General features: G+C 37.8%; 1 protein-coding gene across 1 annotated transcript in view; it reads right to left on the minus strand.

The window, feature by feature from the left end:
- The window catches only part of SLC15A5 (solute carrier family 15 member 5), an 84,919-nt gene extending 68,144 nt beyond the window's left edge, over positions 1-16,775 (minus strand). Inside the window, exons 1-2 of the mRNA XM_060658264.3 lie at positions 16,415-16,775; positions 11,783-12,005 (exon numbers count right to left, since the gene is read on the minus strand). Coding sequence (XP_060514247.2) covers positions 11,783-12,005; positions 16,415-16,775 — 584 coding nt within the window. The remainder of the gene's footprint in view (positions 1-11,782; positions 12,006-16,414) is intronic.
- Between the last annotated feature and the right edge of the window lie 9,607 nt (positions 16,776-26,382).

Genomic DNA, 26,382 nt, shown 5'->3' on the forward strand with positions numbered 1-26,382 from the left:
TGTGTCATTCAAAGCCATTGTTTCCTTGTTGATTTTTTGATTATGATCTGTCCATTGCTGTGAGTGGGGTGTTGAAGTCTCCTACTATTATGGTATTACTATCAATGAGTTTCTTTATGTTTGTGATTAATTGATTTATATATTTAGGTGCTTTCACATTTGGCACATAAATGTTTGCAATTGTTAGGTCTTCTTGGTGGATAGACTCCTTGATTATGATATAATGCCCTTCTGCATCTCTTAATATGGTTTTCATTTTAAAGTCTAGATTGTCTGATATACGTATGGCTACTCCAGCTTTCTTTTCTGGCCATTAGCATGATAGATGGTTCTCCATCCCCTTATTTTCAATCTGTAGGTGTCTTTAGGTCCAATGTGGGTCTCTTGTAAACAGCATATAGATGGATCTTGTTTTCTTATCCATTCTATTACCCTATGTGTTTTGATTGGAGCATTGAGTCTGTTGACATTTAGAGTGAATACTGAAAGATATGAATTTATTGCCATTATGATACTTTTAGAGTTGGAGTTTCTGATGGTGTTCTCTGGTCCTTTCTGATCTTTGTTGCTTTTGAGATATATTATATATATATATAAATTTTTTTTCATCTTTTCTCCCCTCATTGAGTCCCCCTTAAAATTTCTTGCAGGGCTGGTTTAGTGGTCACAAACTCCTTTAATTTTTGTTTGTCTGGGAAACTTTTATCTCTCGTTCATATTTTGAATGACAGCCTTGCTGGATAAAGAATTCTTGGCTGCATATTTTTCTGATTCAGCACATTGAATATATCCTGTCACTCCTTTCTGGCCTGCCAATTTTCTGTGCAGAGGTCTGCTGCAAACCTGATCTGTCTTCCCTTGTAGGTTAGGGACTTTTTTTCCCTTGCTGCTTTCATGATTCTCTCCTTGCCTTAGTATTTTGTGAATTTGACTATGATATGCCTTGTTGATGGTCTGTTTTTTTAATCTAATGGGGGTCGTCTGTGCTTCCTAGATTTTGATATCTGTGTCTTTCCCCAGGTTAGGAAACTTTTCCACTATGATTTGCTCACATAACCCTTCTACCCCTATTTCTGTCTCTGCCTCTTCTGGGACCCCTATGATTCTGATGTTGTTCCCTTTTAGTGAGTCACTGATTTCTCTAATTCTTAAATCATGCTCTTTTGCCTTAATGTCCCTCTTTTTTTCTGCTTCATTATTCTCTATAAGTTTGTCCTCTATATTGCTGATTCTCTGTTCTGCTCATCCATCCTTGCTTCCGCTGCATCCATCCGTAATTGCAGCTTAGTTATAGCATTTTTAATTTCATTCTTACTATTTTTTACTTCTTTTGTCTCTGCAGAAATGGTTTCTTATCTATTTTCAACTCCAGCTAGTATTCTTATTATCGTGATTCTAAATTCTGGTTCAGACATCTTGCTTGTATCTGTGTTGGTTAAATCCCTGGCTGTCATTTCTTTGTGCTCTTTCTTTTGGGGTGGATTCCCTCATTTTGTCATTTTGAAGGGAGAAAAGGAATTAATGAGGTAGAAAAATTAAAATTAAAAAATATTAAAATTAAGTAATTAAACACACACACACACACACAAATCGAATAAATGATGCTAGATCTTAGGTGTTTTTTTGTCTGGGTGTTGAAAGTGGTTTGACAGATTAGAGAAAAAAAGTGGGGCGGGGGAGAAGAAAGAAAAAAAAAAGGAAACCATTTGAGAATTTGAAAAATGAATACACTGAAGTAGACTAAAATGAGAGAATGGAAGTAAAATAGCATTTGAAAAAATATACACAGAGGTAGAGAATACATAGAAAAAAATTAAAGAAAAATATTTTTATTAAAAATTAAACATAAAAATAAATTTTTCTTTTTCTATATTCAAGAAAAAGGAAAGAAATGAGAGAAAAAAGAAAAAAGAATAAAAAGGAAAAAAGAAATCGTTTGAAAATTTGAAAAAGTGAATACACTGTAGTAGACCAAAATAAAATGATGGAAGTAAAATAGAATTTTAAAAAAATTTACATAAAAGCAAAAAATATAGTAAAAAATTAAAAAATATTTTTAATAGAAATTGAAGGTAAAAATGAAGTTTTTCTCTTTCTGCATTCAAGAAAAAGAAAAGAAAAGAAAAAGAGAAAAAAAAAGGCGATTGTTTGAAAATTTGAAAAGGTGAATAAGTGAAGTAGACTAAAAAAAAATGATGGATTTAAAATAGAATTAAAAAAATTTATACAAAAGTAAAAAATATAGTAATGAAAATTAAAGAAAAATATCTTTAATAAAAATTGAAAATAAAAATGAATTTTTTCTCTTTCTGTTTTCAAGAAAAAGAAGTGTGAAAGAGAAAAAAAAAAGAAAGAAAATTGAATTCAATCTGCTAACAGATTGAAGTAGGACTGAAATTACTTCTTTTTCCCCTAAAAGTCAGTCTAGGTATCGCTTTATAGTCCATATACTAAGTAGATGGTGAGACTTGTGTTCTTGAAGAGCAAGGTTGGCCCAGTTGGGCGGGGCTCAGTGTAACGGCTCTGCTTTCCACTAGATGGCGCTGCTAGCCTACTGAGGTGGATTATTGAAGTCCCTGTGGGTGCGTATGCGCATGTGCCGGAGGGGTGAAAATGGTGCCACCCAGCTACCCAGTCTGTTCTCCCAGATCAGCAATCATGCACCTGTCATCTGTCTTCAGCTTTCGTCCACTCCCTGCTTTTTCACTCTCTGTGACCAGGCCCCGGGCAGTACCTCTCTCCTGAGTTTTGTCTCATATGTGGCTGCTTTCCCAAGCCCCTTACTTCTGAAGGACTGCAGCTTTGACCCGTTCTGCCCCTCTGTGGAGGGTCTTGCCGAGCAATGGCCGAATGAACAATGGCTGAGTGTCGACTGCACCCTGGAACGCTTGCTGGACCCTGCTGCTGCCAGTGCCCCGAGACTGTAGCCAGGTGCCAGCCTGCCCCCGAAAATGTTCATGAGATGGTGTAGCAGCAGCTTTTCAGGGATTATAGAAGATCACAACACACATCTGGCACCAGGATTCACCCTTAATGACGTTGTTCCAGCACCAGAGAATGTGGCCACCCTCTGGGGTCTGCTGGGACCAGGTGGCTTCAACAGTCTCTACCAAATGTCCTTCCAGCAGTGAACCGTTTTTCCCCATGTGGCCCGAGATCCTCCCGGGTCCCACTCTGTTCCTGGTGATTCTCCCTTCCCACCAGAGCACCGCCACGTATGGAGCTGCGGAGTTGCAGACTCTGCACTCCCCTTGTTTACAGTCTTAATGGAATTTAAACCTTCTCCTTTCTCCTTTTTTTAGTTTAGTCCCTGCAGCTGTTTCCAATTTTCTACTTTCTCTCCAGCTGCTTTGGGGAGGGGTGCTTTTCCCGTATTCTCGCCCCCCCCCCCCAGTCTCCGTCCTCTCTCCGCTGGCAAAAGCACCTCCCTTCCTGCGCCTCTCGCTCCCCATGTTCACTTCTCTGCGCCGTGTACCTACTGAATTCTGTGGTTCAGGTTGTGCAGATCGTTGTGTTAATCCTCCAGTCAGTTTTCTAGGTGTGTAGGATGGTTTAGTGTTAGTCTGGCTGTATTTCATGGATGCGAAACACACAAAAAACTTCCATGCTGTTCTGCCATCTTCGCTCCTCCCGCTTGTATATACATTTAAGCTATAAAATTGTGGCATGTTGGCTAAACTAGAATTTTCTTTTTTTTTTTTTTGAATTTTTTTTTAATGTTTATTTACTTTTGAGACAGAGAGAGACAGAGGATGAACGGGGGAGGGTCAGAGAGAGAGAGGGAGACACAGAATCTGAAACAGGCTCCAGGCTCTGAGCTGTCAGCACAGAGCCCGACGTGGGGCTCAAACTCATGAGCCGTGAGATCATGACCTGAGCCGAAGTCGGACGCTTAACTGACTGAGCCACCCAGGCGCCCCTGAACTAGAATTTTCAAATATTGTTTATTAGATTTCTTAGTAAGTGTATACATATCAGCTATGGAGTCTTAACCAATTTTGTCATCTGTGTTTCATTCCTTTTGAGATTACATGTGGAAAGAATGCGTTCTCTTATCTAAAGTAGAAGTTGGCAAACTTTTTCTACAAAGGGCCTCATAGTAAATATTTTAGGCTTTGCAGGCCATATAGTCTCTACAGCAACGACTCATCTATGTGTTGTGGTGTTAGAGAAGCCATACACAATACTTCACTGAATATGCCTAATGAATCTGGAAAAGGTTGCATGGTTTAAGAGTTGAATCTTCCTATTTATTCCACTTTTCAGAGTATGGGCAAACTCAGGTTATATCTAGACAATGCATTAAACCAAAGACACGACTGTCATTTGAATAAAACTTTCGGTATTTCTTCCCAATGAATAGTATTACAAATAAGTACCTAAACTAGCAGTCTGGTTTGCTAGTTCTGGGGAAATAATCTCTGCCTGTCAACCTTGCATTGGGTCTAATGAATTATTAGAATGCATTGTTAGAGTCACATAGTAGAGGGGGGTCTTAACATTAAATTAAAACATTTACTGAGGTAGAATTAAATACAGTAAAATACCTGTTTAAATATATAGTTTTATGAGTTTGGGTAAGTGTTTCAATTGGGCAAACACTAATAGATCTAAGTTTTAGAACACTTAACATTATCATTAAGATTTAAAGGGCCTCCCTGATTAGATCAGGCCTATGCAGGATTCCGGGATAATCTCTTCCTTGATTACTTTAAAATCAAATGATTAGAAACTTTAATTACACCACACAATCCCTTCGCTTTTGCCATATAGCAACATAATCAAGGATTTATACCCTGTCATCTCTGCCATATTCTGTTGGGTGGAGTCAGGTCACAGGTTGTGCCCAAACTCTGGGGGATGGGTCTGTCAAGAGTATGACCACTATGGGTCATCCTCTGGCATTTCCTCTACTTGTTCTAATTGATCCACTCTTCCTTCCTTTTCCCTCCCTCGCTGTCTCCCTCCTGTTTTCCTCCCCTCCCCCCGCTCTTCCCTCGCCTCTCCTCTACTTCCTTTTTATCTCCTCTAAGTGAAAAGAGAGTCACCAGGCAGGACTGGCTATGGGAAAGGGATATTAAAGGTCTGAGGAGAAAGGAAAATGTTAGAACTAATCTAAAGGAGGAGGAGAGAGAGAAGACCGGATACTGGATACTTGCTATAGGTAATGCCAAGGGGGCCACACAGCTCTAGGCCCACAATAAAAGACTAGTAAATAAGTATTTGATGAATAACACAGCATCTCATAAAAAAATCAACTGATCAAACAACAACATAGAACAATAAACTGAATAATTGACCTAGGAAAGTAATCAAACATGAAACATGGCCATGCTGAGGAAACTGGTTCGCTATCGTCCACTAATGGAAACTTGTCACGATGCAGGTGAGACACACAGAGTTTTGTAGGACAACTGGGGAGAGTCCCTAGGCTCAGCCTCCGGTCATCCTTTCATGCTGCACACTTGAGCTGTGGCTGTCAGCAACCGAGAGAAGCTGGAGCCCGCAAGCAGTGTTATATTTCTTTCAATCTTTAGGAAACCCCCCTTTTTTTAAATGTTAAATGTTGCTGAGAAAATCCAAGAAGACATTGTGTGGCTCTTCTAAACACCACATGGTGATGTAAACGAAATTACTCTAAAGAAGGTCAAAGAAAATTACAATTATTCCAAGACTTAAATCTTGTGAAAGGTAGTTAGAAACAAAAGAATTATAGTGCTGAATATCTAGGTATAGGAAGAGATTTCACATAAAGTACTCCATGTATTTTAACAGATGCCATCCGACCTATTTGATTGTGTAATTTTCTGAAAGAATTACCTAGTACAGGCATGTTTTATATATGTCTTTATTGATCCATGGACAGGATAAGCCATAGATAATTAAGGGGGAAATTGTATATGTATCAACTGTAAAAAAAATAAGAGAAATAAAAATCTACCATGTTCAAACTCACCATTAAGACTCCTTTCATCTCATAGCTCACTAGCAAATTGAGTATATAAAGCACCTCTCACACAGAAAGTCAGAGAGCAAAGCACTAAAGCAAAATAAATACCAGTGATTAAGGAAAATTGAAAGCAGCAGTAAAAATATGTTTCTTTAGTCTACTTTTAAATACAGACTGGGAACTGCAAATAACGGGGAGTACATAGAAATCTGATTTTTTTTGTCTTCATGATCCTATGGTATTGAATACAAATAAGGGGGGAAAAACTTGTTGCTAAAACCTCAGCAATCCTTTTGAGATCATTTCTTTTAAATATTTGCCTTACCTTATTTAGTAATCATTATTAGAGTCGCTCGAATATTTTGTCATGTCTTAGACGGACCAAGTTTCACATACTTCAGTGTTATTGTAAGTGATTTTAGGGGAAATGGTTTGAAATGGTTTTTCTTAACCTGAGAATATACCAAGAGGGGAGGAAAGCTTTCAGTGTTCATGGTGGTAGTGGACAATTTACGGAGTTCAGGGAGAACGTTTTATTCTGTACTGAACAATATTGAGATAATTCACCAGGGGATTGGTGGCTCTTCAATGGGATAGAATTGAACTGTTCGGAAGCGTCAAGGAAACACTTGGGCGCTGAAACCCTGGTGGATGGCTGTTGTCAAAGGTTGCTTCTTTTAGTAGAAACATTGGCCCATTGAAGTACTTCAGAGAACACTCTGGTAGCCATGAATTTGGGGAAAGAAGGATCAAATGGAATTTTTACAGGTCTTACTGTTTATCCATACTTTTTTTTCAACGCTGCAGTTAAAGAAGAGGAAATTTAATAAAGGAAGATATTGATTTTGGTGAAGAGATAGTATGATTAAAGTAAAAGGTATATTTTTAAATAAGAAATTTAGGAGAATATTTCACTCTTTCTCTCCCTGCCTCTCCTTCTTTTAACTTACCCTCATTCACAGTTGCTCCTGTGTATCATTTTCTTATTTCCTTAAGAACTTTAGACTATCGCATATTTACTGATGGAAATAAGTCCCTAGTCATGTACCTACTAATTTTAAATGTGACCACTCAGGCTTTAAGAAAAAGCAGGAGCAGTAAGTCATGTAAGAAATCTGTCTTTCTTTTCCTCAATATTCTTTGGTTTCCACGATTGTATGTTGGAGAGGAATTCTGAGTGTATTTCCTGAAAGCTTACAACTTTGGCAAAGTTAAAGGCGGTGCCTATTGTTATAAGAGTAGGTAGGTAGCATTTGTTAAACTTGAGTAGGACCCGTGCAAATAGAAGTTTGGAAGATTTCTTTTGTATATTTTTTAAAACCTTTATTTATTTATTTTGAGAGATAGAGCATGCAAGTGTGCAGGGAAGGGTCAGAGAGAGAGAGAGAGAGAGAGAGAATCCCAAGCAGGCTCCCCTCCGTCAGCATGAAGCCTGATGCAGGGCTCAAACACAGGAGAACTGTGAGATCATGACTTGATCCAAAGCTGGATGCCTAACCAACTGAGCCATCCAGGCACCCAGTGATTCTCTTAAAGCTATTTACAGGCTATTTCTCAGTATGTAACTCACATGATATTTTGAATATTAATACAGTTATTCCACAAACTGCTTTGATTTTGATGGCTGAAATGTACTTCATAAATTATGATTTTACTACTGCAGAATTCAGTAGATTCATATTTTGTTTCTCTTCTCAAGGATCATGTAGATTTTCTCACTCAGATGGATTTTTAGGTGTGGTGAAAAATTGCTATGAATCATCAAAACTTTCCAAAGCCGCGTGGCATCCAGTGTGTGCACTCAATGTTTAGTTTCATATCTTTTCAAGGTATCCCTAGACCACATTGGAATTCCCTTCCCTCAAACTTCTGGAATTGTTTTCACAATTCCGAAGCACTTGATAAATGTGTACATTCCCTAGCGATGCTTTCAGGAAATTCTGATCTAAGTGGTTGTGGGTGGGGTCTGGAAAACATTTTTAAATAAAGCCCTTAAGTGATTCTTAAAAGTAGGCAGTTGCTTGAGAGCAGTTGTTCTTAAACCTGACTACTTAGGCAGATTAAAAAAAAAAAAATTCTGGTCTCTCAGTCTCACCTCAAACCAATGTATTTGGAACCTTTGATGTCAAGGCCCAGGAATCAGTATTTCTTTTTTTTTTAAGTTTATTTTTGAGAGAGAGAGAGAGAGAGAGAGAGAGAGAGAGAGAGAGAGAGAGAGAATGAGTGCGAGAGGGGCAGAGAGAGAGGGAGACACAGACTCCAGGCTCTGAGCTGACAGCACAGAACCCAGTGTGGGGCTCAAACTGGTAACGGTGAGATCATGACCTAGGCTAAAGTCAGAGACTTAACCAATTGAGCCACCCAGGCGCCCCAGGAATCAGTATTTTTAAGATTCCTCAGGTGGCTTTTATGTACATCTAGGATTGAGAATCGCTGCTTTCAAACAACACTCAAGTAAATATTAAACAGCTTCCGAAAAAACATTCCGTGGGATAACAAATTTTTACCTCTGGTGTTTCCCTAAGATAAAAGTTACTAAATTCAAGTAAGTATTAACATCAGAATATTTTAGTGGGAAACAAATATTATATAGAATCAATTTGAGTACTAGATATTCAAAATTTCTGGGATGGAATAAGTCAGTCTCTAGACTTTTTGAAGAACTCCACCAATATTCTATTTGGACTTTCAAATCATGTATAATTCACTCTGGTAACTGGTTAGCAACAGACTATGATATGCAGATAAGATGCAAATTATCAGGTGAAGTAACTAGAGAAATGTGGAAGCAAGATTTGAAGTTAATTGCAGTAGAATTTAAAATTATGGTTATAGACAGACTTAATTATCCACCTTTCTTTTTGCTTCCAGAAAAGATTCTGCACAGGTGTATTTACCTAGATGATCTCCAGTGTGGTGACTCTTAATTGCACATCTCAGATTTTGGAAAATGCTGGAAGAGCCAGGTTCTAATCTAGATAACAGCACAAGAATGTTGGCAGATTAGTATGCCTCTTGATTTCAGGGAGTTTAGCTATATTCTTTCAATAAGGTACATAGTTGAGGAAGATCCAGTACCAGATGGTGATGTTGGCTGGGAGTGGTTTTCTCACCTACACTTGGCAGCTCCACTCGGAAGTGGGGCTTTCAGTGCTCGAGACTTCCAGTCTATACTATTTAACATGATCATTGGGAAGCTTTAGGTGGTATAGATGCAATGACACGTCTCATTAAAGGTCCTGTAACTAGGAACATCTGACATCTGTGCTGAAAATAGAACTGGATGCAGCCTTCAAGTGGTTACACATTCAAGTGGTATGCTGGTTTTTAAAGATACTGCTGAAATTCATTATATTAATCAAGCTTGTAATTTCTCTACACACTTTTGACTTGGAGAAATAGATTTTAAATTAATGTGCTGCCCATTTAAAGATGGCCTCCTCCTAAACAGGTTCCCTCTTACCCAGAATTTAGACAACGATTTTAGCTGAGGACTTACTAGTCATTTAATTATAGTAACAGCTACCCTAATTTGAATACCTGTGATGTGCTAGGGTACTTTATATAAAATAAGCTATAAAACAGCCCTCCAAGGTAACCCCATTTTGTGGATGAGGGACTGGTGCTTTGAGAGGTTAAGGGACCCGCTGAAAAGCATAAAACTCCTCTGACAGAGCCAGGATCCCATCAGTTTGCCGGCTGCCCAGTTGGATCCCTGTCCATCTTGCCACCAGCCCCCGCAGTATATACAGCAATAGAGTTAACATTCTTTTCTATAAATTACAAAAAGCAGTTGCTCATAGTTTTCCCGTAGCTTGATTTTAGGAACTTAAAATCAAAAAAACAAAAATCAAAAAACTGAAACAACCAGATTCAGCCTTCAAGAAGCTTGCCTTCCAGGGGGGTCCTTTATAACATGAAAGAGTAACACCTTGATTCCTCATGCACATTTCTAGGTGCTTTAACTTTAGGTTTTAAAGATTCTGCATGATTCTTTCTATTAGAGATTTTAGTAAAATTAGGAAATAATAAGAAGCCAAATTGAAATGTGTTCTTCCTAAATTTGGCCTTGCTCCTCCCAGCTGCAGAAATTCATTTTCACCCTGCTCCCCATCCCCCTTTTAAAGGCCTAAAGTACAAACCCATTGGGAGTCCCCCCCTTTCCCAAAGGAAATATTTCATTCATATAATGTCTCCTTTGTAATCAACACTGAGAAATGTCACTTTGATTAAACACAACTCTGAATGACTAAGACCACAGTACAATAAATTCTCCAGAGCTATCTTTCAGAACAACTGATTGCTCTCCAGTCTTAATCCTCCAGAGTCTTATTTAATCAAAATGATGTTGCTAATTAAGGATTAAAACCTCCGAATAGAATAAAAAAGAAGGATTTTTCTTTCTCCTTTGGGCAGGTCAAGGAGGCAGAATTTGCTATAAGGAAGTAAAGAGTCCCTTCCACCCTTGGTAAAACTGCATTTTTTTCTGACGTTTGGACTGAATCCAAAACAGGCCTGAGTGCTTTGTAATATTAATATAACTGGGAAGAAAGAAAGAAAGAAAGAAAGAAAGGAAGAAAGAGGGAGGGAAGGAGGAAGGGAGGGAAGAGAAAGAGAGAAAGAAAAAGAGAGGGAGGAAGGAAGGAAGAAACTGCCTTGGATAGTTACATGGTTATATATACCTAGATTATTGATTCTAAATTTTTTCATTTAATGATTTTAATATGAATTTTCTTTAAATGTTTTGTCTGATTCTGTCTGTACATTGCTTTTTCCCATCGCTAACATTGATGGAAAGACAGAATATTTAGAAAAAATGTTGGCAAATCATTTCACAGAAACAGGGGAACAAAAGAATGTATCTCAGATCTACTTGATATTCCACTGATGAGTAATAATAACAACAAAATTTGCTAGTAAACGCTGAAATGCTCTACTTTAAGATCCAAATTTTATTTTTTTGAATCTGTATTCGATAACAAAATTGATTCTAAAACCACATAAAGCTGTGTAAGAACTCACTGAAAGAGAAAAAGATTTACAGAAAGTAGTTAGATTTTCATGGAATCCAAACTCTTTTAGGTGTTAGGGGTGAAGTGGATGCAAGACAGAGGTACTGGTTGATGTTTCAACAAGTTGCAAAATATAATTCAACAAATTGTATTCAAATTGTGTTCAACACATTTAAAAAAATTTACAATTTGTAGAATACAAAAATTGTAAACTGCAATTCAACAAATTGTAAAATACTTTTTATCTTCTCTGCACTAACCTGTGCATTTATAACCTCTGCCACATTAGTCTCTTACAGTGTAGACATAACTAACAACAGCTACCATTTATTGACCACCTACGATGTGCCAGGTTCTCTACCCACAATGCACACATTATTACCTCTAATAAAACCCAAGAAGAGGTATCATTATAACCTTCCATAAATGATTAAACTGAAACTTATAGAGAATAAATGACTTGACCAAGGTCAGATAGCTTGTGTTAAGTAGAGTTGAGACTTCTACCCAGGCCTGTTTGGCTCCAAAGCCACCTTGTATTTAATATGATAAGCCACTTGTTTATTTGGAAGATTAATTTATCATTGCATTTCAGGAAGGTGCTGGTAAGCTGTGGTGGTCTGTACCTGACTCACAGGCTCCCACAGTTCCTGGCTGAATCATTGTCACAGGCATTGTCACGTCCTCATTTACCCAACCCAGTCAATGACAAAAACTGAATTACTACCATCAACAGGGTACCAGAGAGCAAACAATGAGAAATCCCAGGAGGGAGAGGAACATCATAAGCCTTGTTTCTCTTCTAGCCAGTGCTACTTACCAGTTAAAAAAAGACATTTGTTTCTGGGATCCATACTCCTGAAGGCTATAAGCATCCGGTGGACAAATGATGGCTCGCATTCCTCCTGTGCCAAGGCAGATGAACAATAGTGCCATGTAAAACAGCCTGTTCTGCTCCTTTGTTGGTATATTGTTAATCATATGGTGTGTGCCTATATAGAAATCTTCCAAGGGAAAAGCAACCACGGATAATAAAACAGTGCCTGTAGAGAGAGAAAAAAGGAGAATAAATATGGCACAGACCAACTGAATCACCAGACCATGTTATAAATAAGGTTTTAACTCTGAAAGTAGCATCATTGTGTGATTGTCTTATCAAAATATTTGTTAGTCACTGCGATTCTGGAGATAGCATGATTTTTCTAAATGTGAAAACTCCCTTCAATATGTCTTTTAATGAATCCAGAAGCCTAGTTCTTTCCCCTCTCAAATTTGACGTATCTTTTCTCTCAGATGTATAAGGAAATCATGTCCATTTTAACAGAATTTGGAAATATGTCATATGAGAAGCTAGAGATGCCTGTAATCTCACGCCCCAGAGCCAACCACTGTTAGTAAGGGTTATTTGTTCTCGGTCACTAGAGTGATAGAAAACTCGAAGATCTCAGACATGTCAAAAGCCTGCTAAAGAAAATGTTTTAAGGAGAACATTATCAGAATTGTAAGAAGAACAGAGTCTCTTTTCCTTTTCTACTCTCTTTCTCCTTTTAATGCCCTTTGATTTCTCTCACTGAGGCAGCTGGGCAGAGCCATCTTGGCACACACAGAGGTAAGAAGGTGAGGTGGGTGAAGCAGTGCAAGCCTAGAGGAGGGAAAGACAGGAAATGACAGGGCTGGGGCCAGTCAAGCCTTCTCACTTCCATCTCGCAGGGACCACACTTGAGCACTTTCCTTGTTTGATAGAAATTTCATACTTTTGCTAAGCTCTTTAAATTCTGCAAAGCAATTATATGTATTATATTGTTTCATCCTGGAAAAGCTTTGTGATGTCAGAGGTAGATTTTCTCTTATTCCAATTTTTCAAAGAAAATAGATCAGATTTAGTGAGGTTAAGTGACTTGCCCAATGTTACAGAGTAACCGTGATGTTATCTGCCTCTTTTTGTAATTCCCATCAAGTGGTCAAATCATCTTATTTATTTATTTATTTATTTACTTATCAATTTGATTAGTGAAAAATGCTTCTCCCTGTTACTTTCGTCTTCCATATTTTAGATTAATTTGGCTTTCGTATTTTTGATATAAATTTTTACATGGTGGTTTTGTGTGGTTAATTTTCTCAATTAGACTATAAGCTCCTAAAGGCAAAACTTAGGTCTAATATTTTATCTCCCTCTTACAATGGCTTTTATAATGTGAAGAATATATGCACTCAATAGCTGCTTGGTAACAAATTGATTTATCATGACAGTGGGCCCTTTAGATTACTGAGGTTGAGATGTTTCCTGTCAAGTTTGGCCAGATGTGATACCAACTGCTTTTTCTCTGCCACTCAGTCCACTTGTCTCTGGAAGGGTGATGTGAGGCCTGGCTAGGCTAAGGGCACCCAAAGGGGATGGGCAGAGAAGTTACTTCTTGCAGCAACCATATATTTAAAGACAAACACTTTTAAAAATATACATTTGTTTACTTATTTTGAGAGAGAGAGAGAGAGAGAGAGAGAGCACTCACAAGCAGGGGAGGGGTAGAGAGAAAGGAGAGAGAGAATCCTATGCTGTCAGTGCAGAGACTGACCCGGGGCTCAAGCTCACAAAGCATGAAATCATCGCCTGAACTGAAATCAAGAGTTGGATGCTTAGCCAACTGAGCCACCCAGGCGTCCCTAAAGACAAAACACTTTTACCTTTGTGTACATTAGAAAGATGCTTTGCTTCCATCTTTTGAGAAAATGTAATATGTTGATTTCATTGGATCAAAACTTTATTTTTATCTGTTGTAAAATTGATGTAATAAAAATACAAGTCTATTACACGTATGATAGAAAGTCTCCTCTTTGATGTGTGCTATTGTGCACTACATAATCAGCACACATACTTCACAGGTCTTTGTAAAACACCAAGATGTGCTATCTCCTCTGCTAGGTCGTGGGGCCCCAGTGGATTTCCTCTCCAGAAGCTAATGAGTCCATCAGAGAAGACAGACATACAGGTGGAAATTATATTATAATGTGCTAAATGAAATTATAGAGGTTTGATTAGAGTATGGGTGAGCACAGAGAAGTGAACAACATGGGTCTTGAAGGAAGGACAGGATTTTTCAAGTCTTGGATATGGGGCAGAAACATAAAGGAAGGTTGAAAATTTCAGACATACGAAAAAGCATATGTAAAATTTTTAAAGAAGGGTAGTAGACAAGAAGTTCAGCATGGTTGAGGTCACATATTGACACAAAAGTCTGGAGAGGTAAATTTGGGACAGATTGTAGAGGTTCTTTTGTACTAAGTTGGATTTTGTTTTTTTAGACAATACAGCCAATATATAGATTTATTGGCTGAGGAAGTCAATGTTGTTAGTAGAAAGGTATATGGATTGGAGTCATACTGATAGACCAGTAAGTAGGCCATTGTAATGATCAAGAAAAAGCAATCTGGGGGCGCCTGGGTGGCGCAGTCGGTTAAGCGTCCGACTTCAGCCAGGTCACGATCTCGCGGTCTGTGAGTTCGAGCCCCGCGTCAGGCTCTGGGCTGATGGCTCGGAGCCTGGAGCCTGTTTCCGATTCTGTGTCTCCCTCTCTCTCTGCCCCTCCCCCGTTCATGCTCTGTCTCTCTCTGTCCCAAAAATAAAAAAAAAATTAAAAAAAAAAAAACGTTGAAAAAAAAAAAAAGAAAAAGCAATCTGCAGTTTTGAGCTAAGGTTTAACATTGGAAATAAAAGACACATTTTTGATAGAACCTCTGATACTCAGTGACTGGTTGGAATTTGATGGCAGCTGTTGAGTGGGGGCCAAGGAAATAGCTTTTAGTAAGAAAATGAATGGTTATGGAGTTGATGTAGGTCTTTTGTTGGTCAAATTCTAAAATTGGGACTTCAGTCCTAGTCTGATGGCTTACACAATAATTTAGACTGATAGGAATCACCATGTTAAATAAGAAGTTACCAAAATCTATGGGTGTGGTCTCTTACCAAATTCAGAAGAGAAACCATTCAGGTGCTTGCCTAAATGTCTCCTTATCAGAAAACATTCCCAGATACAGAATAGTAACCATGTCACTGTTTAGTCTCCCCTGTCCCCTTACTGAGCCATATTTTTCATCATAACAGTACTGAGCACCTGGCATAGTGTCATTTGCTTGTTTACATTTCTCTTTCTTTGGAAAGTCAACTCCAACAGAGAAGAGACTGCATTCTTCCTCTGTTGCATTCCCAGATCCTGGGACAATGCCTGGCACAAAGTGGTCACTGAGGAATGTTTGTTGAATGTTGACTGAATATTTGCCATGCAGTGGCTTTGTTTTTATTTAACAAAACTGGAGCAGTGAAGAAGTTATAAGTTTAAATCACACTCTATTGGATGAATGGTGAAGGTAATTGATCACCTGCTGGAAATTGGGTGATATGTTGCATACCTGATATCCACCCCTTCCTCATTTATCTCCTCCCCTGTTCCCCCATACCTGCATTTCTACTACACTTCTCAGTAATGGTGAATTGCATACTACCTTCCTAAGTTCCTCAGCTCAGAAACTTGGAGTTAATGTTTGTTTTTCCATCATATTTGTTCTCTTATTTAGTAGCCAAGTTTTAATGTGTTTTTTTTTTTTTTCCATGTTCTCTCCTGGATTGACATTTCTCCTAGACTGTCCTCTGAGGTGTTCTGGTCTCCCTGTATAAAACCTGTCACTGTGGTTGTCTATCCTTTTTATTGAAGAAAAACATTTCCCAACTGTTTTAATTATATCTTCAGTGACTCTGTTGTCCAGAAGAACAACATAACTTTTCAGCCCCAAGTTCCAGACTGTTCATCAACTTATTCTCTATACCGTATCAAACAATCTTGATATCTCCCCAACATTTCTCACAATCTCTTGACTCCCAAACTTGTGTAGATTATTTTTCTCTATATAAAGAAGCACAGTGTAGTGCTTAAATTCATTCATTTGTTTAGCATATAGCCATAGTTCATAACATAGAAATCATGCCTGCATATGCAATCTTAATTACTATATGGCTAATTAAGAACCACCTTTTGATGAAAACATCCTCAATTATTCTACGTGAACTTCAAAACCCTTCTTAGCACATTTCATTGTAGTTGTGAAGCAAGTGAACTTCAGGTTTCACATAGAATTTGTCACGAATTTCGGCTTGGGGCAGGAAGGGGGAAAGGAGCGCATTTGAAGCACAGAAGACAGACACGTAAAGAGGTAATTATTATAAAAGATAATCAGTGCAACGATATAGGTATCAAAGCATCCACACATCCACACTCACACATACGCACAGATGTTTACTAGCATCCCTCAATTAATACAAAGAATAGTATAAATTGAAACAATACTCTTCATTTATCACATTTTAGGCTAACAGCAAGATAAGGATAATAGAAAGTGAAAACTCTACCAAAAAGCTATTCAATTAAGTTGCAAAACAATCCAGTCAGAAGAGGACACTCACCTAGAAAATGTAGACATAAGCAAACATATACCAGTTTGTTTCTTCTTAGACGGACATCAGCAAGCCATCCCACAAACACAGGGGTAAGTATTGAAGTTCCAATAAAACACAAGTTCAAAATGGCTGCCTGGTAATTGAGGTAGCCAAGCTTGACAGTGCAAAAGGGGATCATATTGCAGACGACTTCAAAGAAAATGAACCTCTCACACAGCTCCACCAGAAACAAACAGATTCTAACCCGAATTTTTTTCACAGAGTATGATGAAGAGAAATAACCAATATGTCTTAGAGTTTTCTCCTTCTCAGTGCGGTGATTTAAGGATATTTCTTCATCCGTTATTTCAAAGTCTGTAACAGACATGACTACCCTCCTTGAATACAACTTTTGTTAGTGTTTTGAACTTGGTGATTTTTTTTACTCCCAACCCTCTAATGAAAAAATAAATAAGATCTTTGCTTTGAATTTCACAACTCCACGCTGAAGTTTCATACTCTTTTTGCACATTAATGTTGTTCATTTTGATGATCCGGGAGCATGGGGGAGGAGACACAAGTGTTTAAATGTTCATGGTAGACCAGCATAGCCAAATCTGATTTGTTTGTCTAATTATTTAGAGGCTAATTAGGCTTTTCCTCCAAACTTATATTGTATGACATGAATCCTGTTGCATACATGTAGAAACTCATCTGCCTCACACTGATAAAGGTTTAAATACTGAGGCAAAAGAAGCAGTTTTTCAGGAGAATTTGAGTACTAGATCAAGAAATAATTTGAGTCTAATAATTTCTGATACTTTAATTAAACAAGCCAGAACAGCACCAAGAGATAAAGCGCAAAAGGAAATCTATTTTTGAGGGGGCAGGATACCTTATCATTATTACATTTCTTGTTATTTTTGGTTGAAATTCTGATAAGAAAGCTAATTATGTAACAAAAGTGCTGGTACATTTAGGTAACAAGCAGAGTTTGCAAGAAAGTAATTTAAGTGCTCTAATGAAAGGAGAAAATATTAAACAAAAACCCTTTTCCTTTAAGTTGACCCAATGCTTGTAGAACAGCCTCTCGGAGGAAATCAGAATCAAAAGGTGCTTTTTGACTCCTTATTATTAGTCAGCAGCAGGGATACAGCAACCATCCTACACATGCTTTGGGGAATATTGGATCTGGTATCACCCTGACCCTCCTCCAGCTGGGTGAATGGATGTTAGCATTCTATGTTGGAAAGCAGGAGGGCACCAATTAAGCGAAAAAAGCAGCAGTAAAATAGAACACTTGAACATGTAGGGATTTAGCTGCAAGGACATAGGAAGACAAGGAGATGGAACTATTGGGTTAAAGTCATAATAATTCAACACATAGGCAATGAGTATAAGAATGTTAATTTTATGGTGGAGTCAGAAGCAAAAGACTGATAAGGGCTTTTGACTCTGATTCTTATCTTCCGACCTGAGAGATTGGGAGCAAACACTTTGCTTCAGCTCTTTCTAATAGTTTCATTCTAATGGTAACTATTTTCATCTGTTCAGCATCGCTTCGTCTTCTTTGGTAACAATGCCCTACTTTTCCTTTGTGTAGGGTGATCATGCAATTTATTATCCAAACTTGGCCTCTTCGGTGAGTGAAAATGAAGCTATTTATAGTTATTCCCCAAAACAGATATAAACTAGACCATCTAGGGCAAGGCCCAACATACATCTTACCTTTGGGAAATAGCTCCCATCTATTATGTGAGCTCCTGGTGGAGTTTTCTTCTGGCTAAAGGAATCAGCACATGGTCTCAGGCAGCCCTTTCATATTTTCCCCCCAAGAATTTTAATCACGAGTGAAATGACTGAAATTTGGACATGGAAGCTGAGTCATTCAGATGGCAGTTCTCAAAAAAAGGGATTGTTCAAGAGGTTCTGATGGAAAATTCAGGGCCATCCTGGTTGTTATCCTTCAGGAGGCATGATTAGCTTTTCTTCTGTAAAGGACTCACTTTCCAATCAATTTTGGTTGTTTGGTTCCTGTGGTTTACAAAGAACCCTGAGTGATCTTTATCTTTTTGTTTACCCCAGATGCAAGGGAAGAGTCTTTCCCCAGCCACTGGGTGTATATTTAACCAGCACCTGACAAAGGACTCCTGCAGGATTATATCATAAGAAGGGTAGCACTAATGATAATCATGTTTGAATTCTTTGGCTAAAATGTGTATCCTTGCCCCAAAACAGGCTATAGGTATTAGAAACCTGTGTTGGAGATGGTTGACTCAGGGAGAGCAACAGCATTTGCTGACGAGAGTTAGAGCAATAGGAAAACACCTCTTTTTCGTTATTATTTCTCGATACCAAGCTCAGAGGGAGCTTAAAGAACAAGTACAAATTCCACTTGAGAATAACACTTGGCAGGGAATATTGAATGCCATCCTCTTTGTCAACAGACTTGAGCCCTTGAGTGGGGGCCGATGCATACTTGAGCTTCATTCAAATTTCCCCCCACCCAAACCTTGGGCTTGTTCTCTTTCTTCCCCCACCTCCCTTAATAAAATGATATTTTCCCTCCATTTTAAGAGCAATGTGTGTACAGTGGATGCAATGTGGAAAATATCTAGAAATAGAAAAAAGTGAAAATTGATGCAGAATTTATTTTGCTGTTTTCCCTCATGACTATTTTTTATTAATAGGCTTTAAATATTTAAATTATATAATTATATACAACTACTGTATAATGCATTTTCCATTCCTTTTTTAGGTAATTTAACATTCCATTATGAAGTCTTTGTGAACATAAATTTTTATGGTTGTATTCATAGATACATCATTCCTTTAACTATTCCTCCATTTTTGGTTAGTTACATTTGTCTCAGATCAGTTATAAGCCAAATTTTCTTTAACTTTTGATTACAAATCCACATCTAAAAGAGAAAAACACCTTTATAAATAATGCTGGAATGATTATATATAAAAATTCCCTCAGTCCCACATTATATTATTTTTTAAGTTTTTATTTAAGGGACAACTGGGTGGCTCAGTTGGTCAAGCGTCCAACTCTTGATTTCAGCTCAGGTCATGATCTCGTGGTCATGACATGGAGCCTTCAGTTGGGCTCAGCACTGACAAGGTGGAGACTGCTTGCGATTTCCTCTCCTCTCTCTTTGCCCCTCTCCCGCTTGTGCACGCATGAACACACTCTCTTTCTCAAAATAAATAAGTAAACTTAAAAAGAAAGTTTTTATTTAAATTCCAGTTAGTATACAGTTAATATTCATTTCAGGTGTACAATTTAGTGTTTCAACACTTACATACAACACCCGGTGCTCATCACAAGTGCCCTCCTTTATCCCCATCCCCTATATAACCCCTACCCATGCCCACCTCCCCTCTGGTAACCCTTAGTTTGTTCTCTATAGTTAAGAGCCTTTTCTTGGCTTTCATTCCCCGCCCCCCCATGATTGTTTTGTGAACAAAAGCCAAGTTATAGAAAGAGCCCAAATGTCCATCGACAGATGAATGTATAAAGAAGATATGCTGTATATATTACACACACACACACACACACACACACACACACACACGCATGCATGCACACACACACAATGGAATATTAGTCATAAAAAAGAATGAAATCTTGCCATTTGCAACTATGTGGATGGAGCTAGAGAGTATTATGCTAAATGAAATAAGCCCATCAAAGAAAGACAAATACCATACGATTTCACTCATATGTGCAATTTAAGAAACCCATGATATATTCTTAGACCAGTATTTAACAGTATTACTGAGTTAAAATGTGGGAAAATTTTCAGACATGTTGACATATGTCAAATTGCAGTACAAACTTCAGGCATTTTTTTTTTTTTAATTGAAAAGCCCGTGTTGTTTTTGGAATGCAAAGACTATACTTAACACTAGAATTCTTCACTGGAAAAACAGAAGTCATAAGTCATTGTGTGGGGTAACAGTGTTGACCATACTTACAGGTATTGGAAAATGTATCTTACGTAAGATGGAATTAGTCAGAAGCTCATTTGAGGAACCAATGATCCTTCATGTTTTTTTTTTTCCGTTTTTTATTTATTTTCCCTTTATGGTTTTTACTAAGCATCTAGAGCCTTAATGCATCAGATCTCATGAGGGCTGCATTGGGAATGTACTAGAAACAGAAGCCCTGCTTTAGGGAGACTATTTTTAGCAATGCAAGATTATAAAGTATTTTTATAATCTCCAAGTTGATTATAAATTTTGAGAAAACTAGTATTTTCTAAAGTGGTTTTACAATGTGTTTCTGTAACACTTTCAAATTTTATGTGCATTTGCAGAATGGGTTTTCATAGGTCTTCTACACTCTTAATAAGCATTTTTTAATGGAAAAGCTTTTCTAGCTCAATAATTGTCTGTATGTGGTAAGGACAAAGGCCATTTGAAGATATTTATTCTTTTAGGTCTATCAATTCTGCTTTATTTCATTGACTATGAAGTTTGGTATAAAACCTGGTTTGACCGTTATCAAGAACATAGAAGATTGGTCTTAACTATAATTTAATTACTAAAAATTGTGCACCAAAGACTTGTTGGAGTGAAATTTCTGCTCCATTGTTCAAGCTGTAAAGTGGAAATGGAAAGGGACGTATGGGGCTGTAGTTTTGTTTTGGGAAAGACATTCTCTGTATTAATCCTTACTACTCCATTATACAGAGGCTTTGGCAATTGTATGTATTTCTATCCTGATCCTTCTATCTAGTGTGAAGGAGAATTACTTCCAACTCCAACAGGTAATAGCTCAAGTAGTCCCAAGAACACAGAAAATGTTCCATTCTTCTTTCTCTGAGGACAACTAAGAATGAAGGCCATTGCACTCCTAAGGGGATTTTCTTCCATACCACTAATGACTATTACGAATTTTGCTACTACATTGAGCTCTACATGCAAGATATATTTGTATAAAGTAAGACAAGAGTATGCACACACATACACTGTAATAATTTTGTGTGTCAACTTGGCTGGGCCACAGTGCCCAGATATTTGGCAAAACAATATTCTGGAATGTTTCTGTGAAGGCATTTTTGGATGAGATTTACATTTCAATCACTGACTTTGAGCAAAGCAGATTGCTTCATCCAATCAATTGAAAGCTAGAATAGAACAAAAAGCTCACTCCCCTGAGCAAAGGGGATCCTCTAACAGATTGCCTTTGGACTTCCCTACATCATCGGCTCTTCCTGGTTTTCCAGCAGACTGCCTTTGATCCAGAACTGTAACTCTTTCCTGAATCTGGAGCCTCCCAGCCTCCTTGATGAGATTTTGGACTCACAAAGCCTCCACAGTAAGGTGAGCCAATTCCTTAAAATAAATCTCTTACTGTATAAATCCATACCTTGTTGATTCTGTTTCTTTGGAGAATTCTGACTGATACACTATCTAAACCATCCCTATTTTTCTTTCTTTTCTTCCTGTTTCGTTCATGAAGGAAAAACAGACATGCTTAAGAACATGGAATTGAGACGTGCCTGGATGCCTCAGTTGGTTAAGCGCATGACTTCAGCTCATGTCATGATCTTGGAGTCCCTGAGTTTGAGCCTCATGTTGGGCTCTGTGCTGACAGCTCAGAGCCTGGAGCCTGTTTCAGATTCTGTGTTTCCCTCTCTCTCTGCCCCTTCCCCACTCATGTTCTGTCTCTCTCAAAAAAATAAATAAAACTTTTAAAAAATTTAAAAAATAATAAAAACATTAAGAAATTTTTTTAAAAATTTAAAAAAAGGAACATGGAATTAAAGATTGATAGCTTCCAAATCTCTATGTGTACCCAAGACATTTGTCCTGAGTTGCTGGTAAATTAACAGACATGTCTGTCTAGATTTTTACTGAAAAATTCAAACTCCTCACATCCTATGCTAACTCATTATCATCTTTCTGGGTCCTACTTCTCTTGCTCTACTTTCTTTAACGTCACCATCTACCCAAATATTCAAACTAGAAAACTATGAGATATCTTAGGCTTTTTCTTTATTGTTTCCTTACCTATTTTATTCACCTTTTCACAGAAAATATTTGTTGAGCTCTTACCACATGCCAGGTGCCATCCTAGATTTAGGGATCAAGGAAGTATTGTCAATTCAACCTTCTAAATATTTCATAAATCCTTTTCCTTCTTCACCTTTTCTACTCTGATCTTAATTTGAACTCTTAACCTTTCTCCCTTTCTCAATGCCTGCATCTAGTATCGCTTCTTTTTATCTCAATCCTTCATATATATATTATTTTCACCGATTTGCCATACCTGTGTATTCTTTGACTTTTTTGAAGTTTTCATGTTATATTATTTCCTTAGGAGTATTGTTTAGAATAATTTGCTCTTTAAAATCAAGTAAGTCTATTTAACAGGAAGTTTTATTTTTTTTTAATGTTTATTTATTATTGAGAGACAGAGCATGAGCAGGGGAGGGGCAGAGAGAGGGGGAGACACAGAATTGGAAGCAGGCTCAGGCTCTGAGCTGTCAGCAGAGGGCCCGACACGGAGCTCGAACTCAGTAACTGTGAGATCATGACCTGAGCTGAAGTCGGAGGCTTAACTGACTGAGCCACCCAGATGCCCCTTAACAGGAAGTTTTAAATTATTACTATACGTGGTTTCATTTGCCATAATAGAAGGTAAAAAAAAAAGGGGGGGGCACCTGGGTGGCTTAGTCATTAAAGTGTCTGACTTTTGATTTATGCTCAGGTCATGATCTCACCGTTCGTGGGATAAAGCCCCTCATTGGGCTCTGCACTGACAGTACAGAGCCTGCTTGAGTTTCTCTCTCTTCCTCTCTCTCTGCTTCTCCTCTGCTCATGCACACTCTTTCTTTCTCTCAAAATAAGCAAATCAACTTAAAAAAAATCAGTATAATAATACTAGTTAAAAATAATAGCTAACATTTATTAAATGCTTTTCTGGTCAGGTTCTGTTCTAAAATTTAATTCATTTATCTTTGTAACCATCTGATGAGGTAGATACTATTTTTATGAACCCCATCTTACAGTTATGGAAACTGAGGCACAGACTACAACTAACTTACTCAAGATAATTAATAATAGAGCAAAGACTTAAACCTAGGTGCTCTGACTCCAGAACCTACACTTAACAGATGCTTTTTCTTTTATTAATAAAAACATGGAAAGAGAATATGTAAAAAACAAACAAACAAAGCAAAAACATCTCCTCCCCCCCCCCCCCCAAAATTCTACATTATTCAATGCCCAAACTACATATCACTTGAAATAATTTCCAATTCCAAGATATTGGGAAACACTCTTCTATTTAAGTCTCCTTAAACCTTCCAGAGACTTTTTTTTTAATTTGAATTTGATTAATTTACTCCCATGTTTAAAGTCTGTGAAAAACTCCTTTAGACTAAGAGATTAAATTAAAAATTCCTTGCTGGCATGTAAGGCCTCTGATGATCAAGTTGTTGCCTTGTGACAAGAATCTTCCCTTGCCAGTCTGCCATGGAGCTGGTTAGCACACTCACAGTTTCATGACTACGCTATGCTCTTTTATCTTTTCATGCTTTTCACATGCTATTGCTTCTGCCTGGAACCCTTTTGCACTCAGGGAGTCTTTTCTCATTCCTTAAAACTCCGCACAAGTATCACATCCTCAGTGAAGGCTCCTCTGATTCTCACATAGTCTTTTCTATGCTCTTAAAACACTATGTTTCTCTCTCTTTCTTTTAATACATATGCTATGTTATATTAATTAGTTTGCCTGACTGTTTTCCTCACGAACTATGAGATCTTGGAGAACAGGAGCAGTTTCCTACTTATCTTTATCCCCCCACTGCCTAGCACCCTGCCTGGAGTGTATTAGTTGTTTTGGTCTGTGTCTAGTGACTAAGGGTGTCTGTGCCACGTGCTATACTCAGTCATAAATAACATTTATGCAAAGTTCTGCAAGAAGTGCTATTTGTGTAGTTTTCCCCAATATGTTACCAGGATCTTGACTCTGATAACTGGGTAAAATCTACTTGATATCTATATATTAAAACATTTTAAATGGATAAATGGGTAGTTGACTTCTTGAATGAATAAGTGAAAAAGATATGGTTTAAGATTAGATGTTCTCAGGACATTATGAAGGAAACAAAAGCATTCATATGCACCAGTGGACCTTATCTGACTATGACCAAATATTTATTAAGCACCTAGTAGGAGCCAGGCTCTGAGGATCCCGTAATGACAAAATACCAGCCTTGGCTTTCTGGGGCTTACAATGTGGTAAGGAATATCAACAATCAAGCAAGAGCTAAGGTCCAGTGAGCTATGCGCCATGATGGAAGAAGAAGAAAGTGCCACAGAGCATACAGCAGTGCTTGTATCACAACCTCAGCAAGTTCACAATAAGGTTTCCATTGAAGCAATAGCTATGCTTGGGTGTCCTTTACAGGGATAGAATTCAGCTTGGGGAGAATATGTAAGGTGAGCGGTGTTCCTAACAGAGAGCATGTCTCTGTCATATAGAACATTTACTCTTGAAGGACCGAAGACGTTGTTTTTAATGGTTCTATGCAGGAGCAGATTCAGCAGGTCTGGATCAAGGAGTGACAAGGATCTGGGGAGAAATGAGCACTGACAGTGAAAAGACAAGAAAAAACCAGATCGTAAATGACTTTATGAGACAGAATTTTGACCGTTTCTCAAAGTCATTTTTCTTCTATATGCCAGACTTATCTAAGTAGAATGAATTTCTACCATAAAGCAAAGTATAAAGGACTAAGTATTTTCATACCAAATCATTTTTTGTTCCTACTCAAGATCAGAGGTATGGGCATCAGTTAAGAGGTGCTGGCAAGACTCAGTAATTTCTAGCTACTTTTTTTCTCCATCACCACCGCCATCAAGGATGATGTGTAGGTTTCTAGTGTAGACATCTCAGTGGATAATGGTGTTATTCGGCACAAAGGAACAGCTCTGGGGTAAAGGAAGATAACTTTACAATGTGACAGACTGAGTTCGAGACATCAATGGCATATTCGATAGGCGAGGAAACAGGGGAGTCAAATTCCCTCTTTTGGGGGGTGTGGAAAGAGTCACTTCTTACTCTGAACTGAGGTGAAACATATCTTCCAATGAAACTTAGTGTAACAATATTAAACATTCCAGAAGCAAAGAAAGCTTAGAACATTGCTTACTATTTAAACCACCTCTACTGAATACCATTCAAATTTCATGAGAATTTATGGGGCACTATGCCATTCCTATGGAAAGTGCCTAGAGAAGGTGTAGGAGACTGCAGCCAATGCTAAATATAAACTGTAGAACAATCATCTTTTTTGAGAAAAAGTTTTTATTAAAACAGGAAAATGGGTATGCTTGTTTTAAAATTAATTACAAAATACAAATCTAATTTACTTTTAATACTTTGAGTGACTTCCTTTTATTTCTTGAGGTAATCTAAACAATGTGGATGTTATTTTAACACTAGATTATAGTTCATTAAAAGAAAAATGCAAGCAGTTGGATCACGTACTATGTTAGTCAATAAGGAGGTAAAACTAATTCCCCGTCCTTGATCTCAGATTTGGGTTTTGCCTGCACCAATTTGGGCGAAAATATACAGGAAGAAATAATTAACCTCTATAGCACTGGTCTTGAAAACTTAAAATAATGATGAATGTTAAAGCCATCTATGCTCTTTTAAGCCAATCATTTGCTTAGGGACTCCTGGGTGGCTTAGTCAGTTAAACATACAACTTCGGCTCAGGTCATGATCTTGCGGTTCCTGAGTTCCAGCCCCACATTGGGCTCTGTGCTGACAGCTTGGAGCCTGGAGCCTGCTTCAGATTCTGTGTCTCCCTCGCTCTCTGCCCCTCCCCCACTCGGCTTCTGTCTCTCTCTGTCTCTCTCAAAAATAAATAAACATTAAAAAAAGTGCTTTAAAAAACCAATCATTTGCTTAGAATATGAGCTTGTCCATAAGTTAACAGACATGTAAAGGAATGATGGCTCCTTTA

The sequence above is a fragment of the Panthera onca genome, chromosome B4 (genome assembly GCF_046562875.1).
Source record: "Panthera onca isolate mPanOnc1 chromosome B4, mPanOnc1 haplotype 2, whole genome shotgun sequence".
Classification (NCBI taxonomy): domain Eukaryota; kingdom Metazoa; phylum Chordata; class Mammalia; order Carnivora; family Felidae; genus Panthera; species Panthera onca.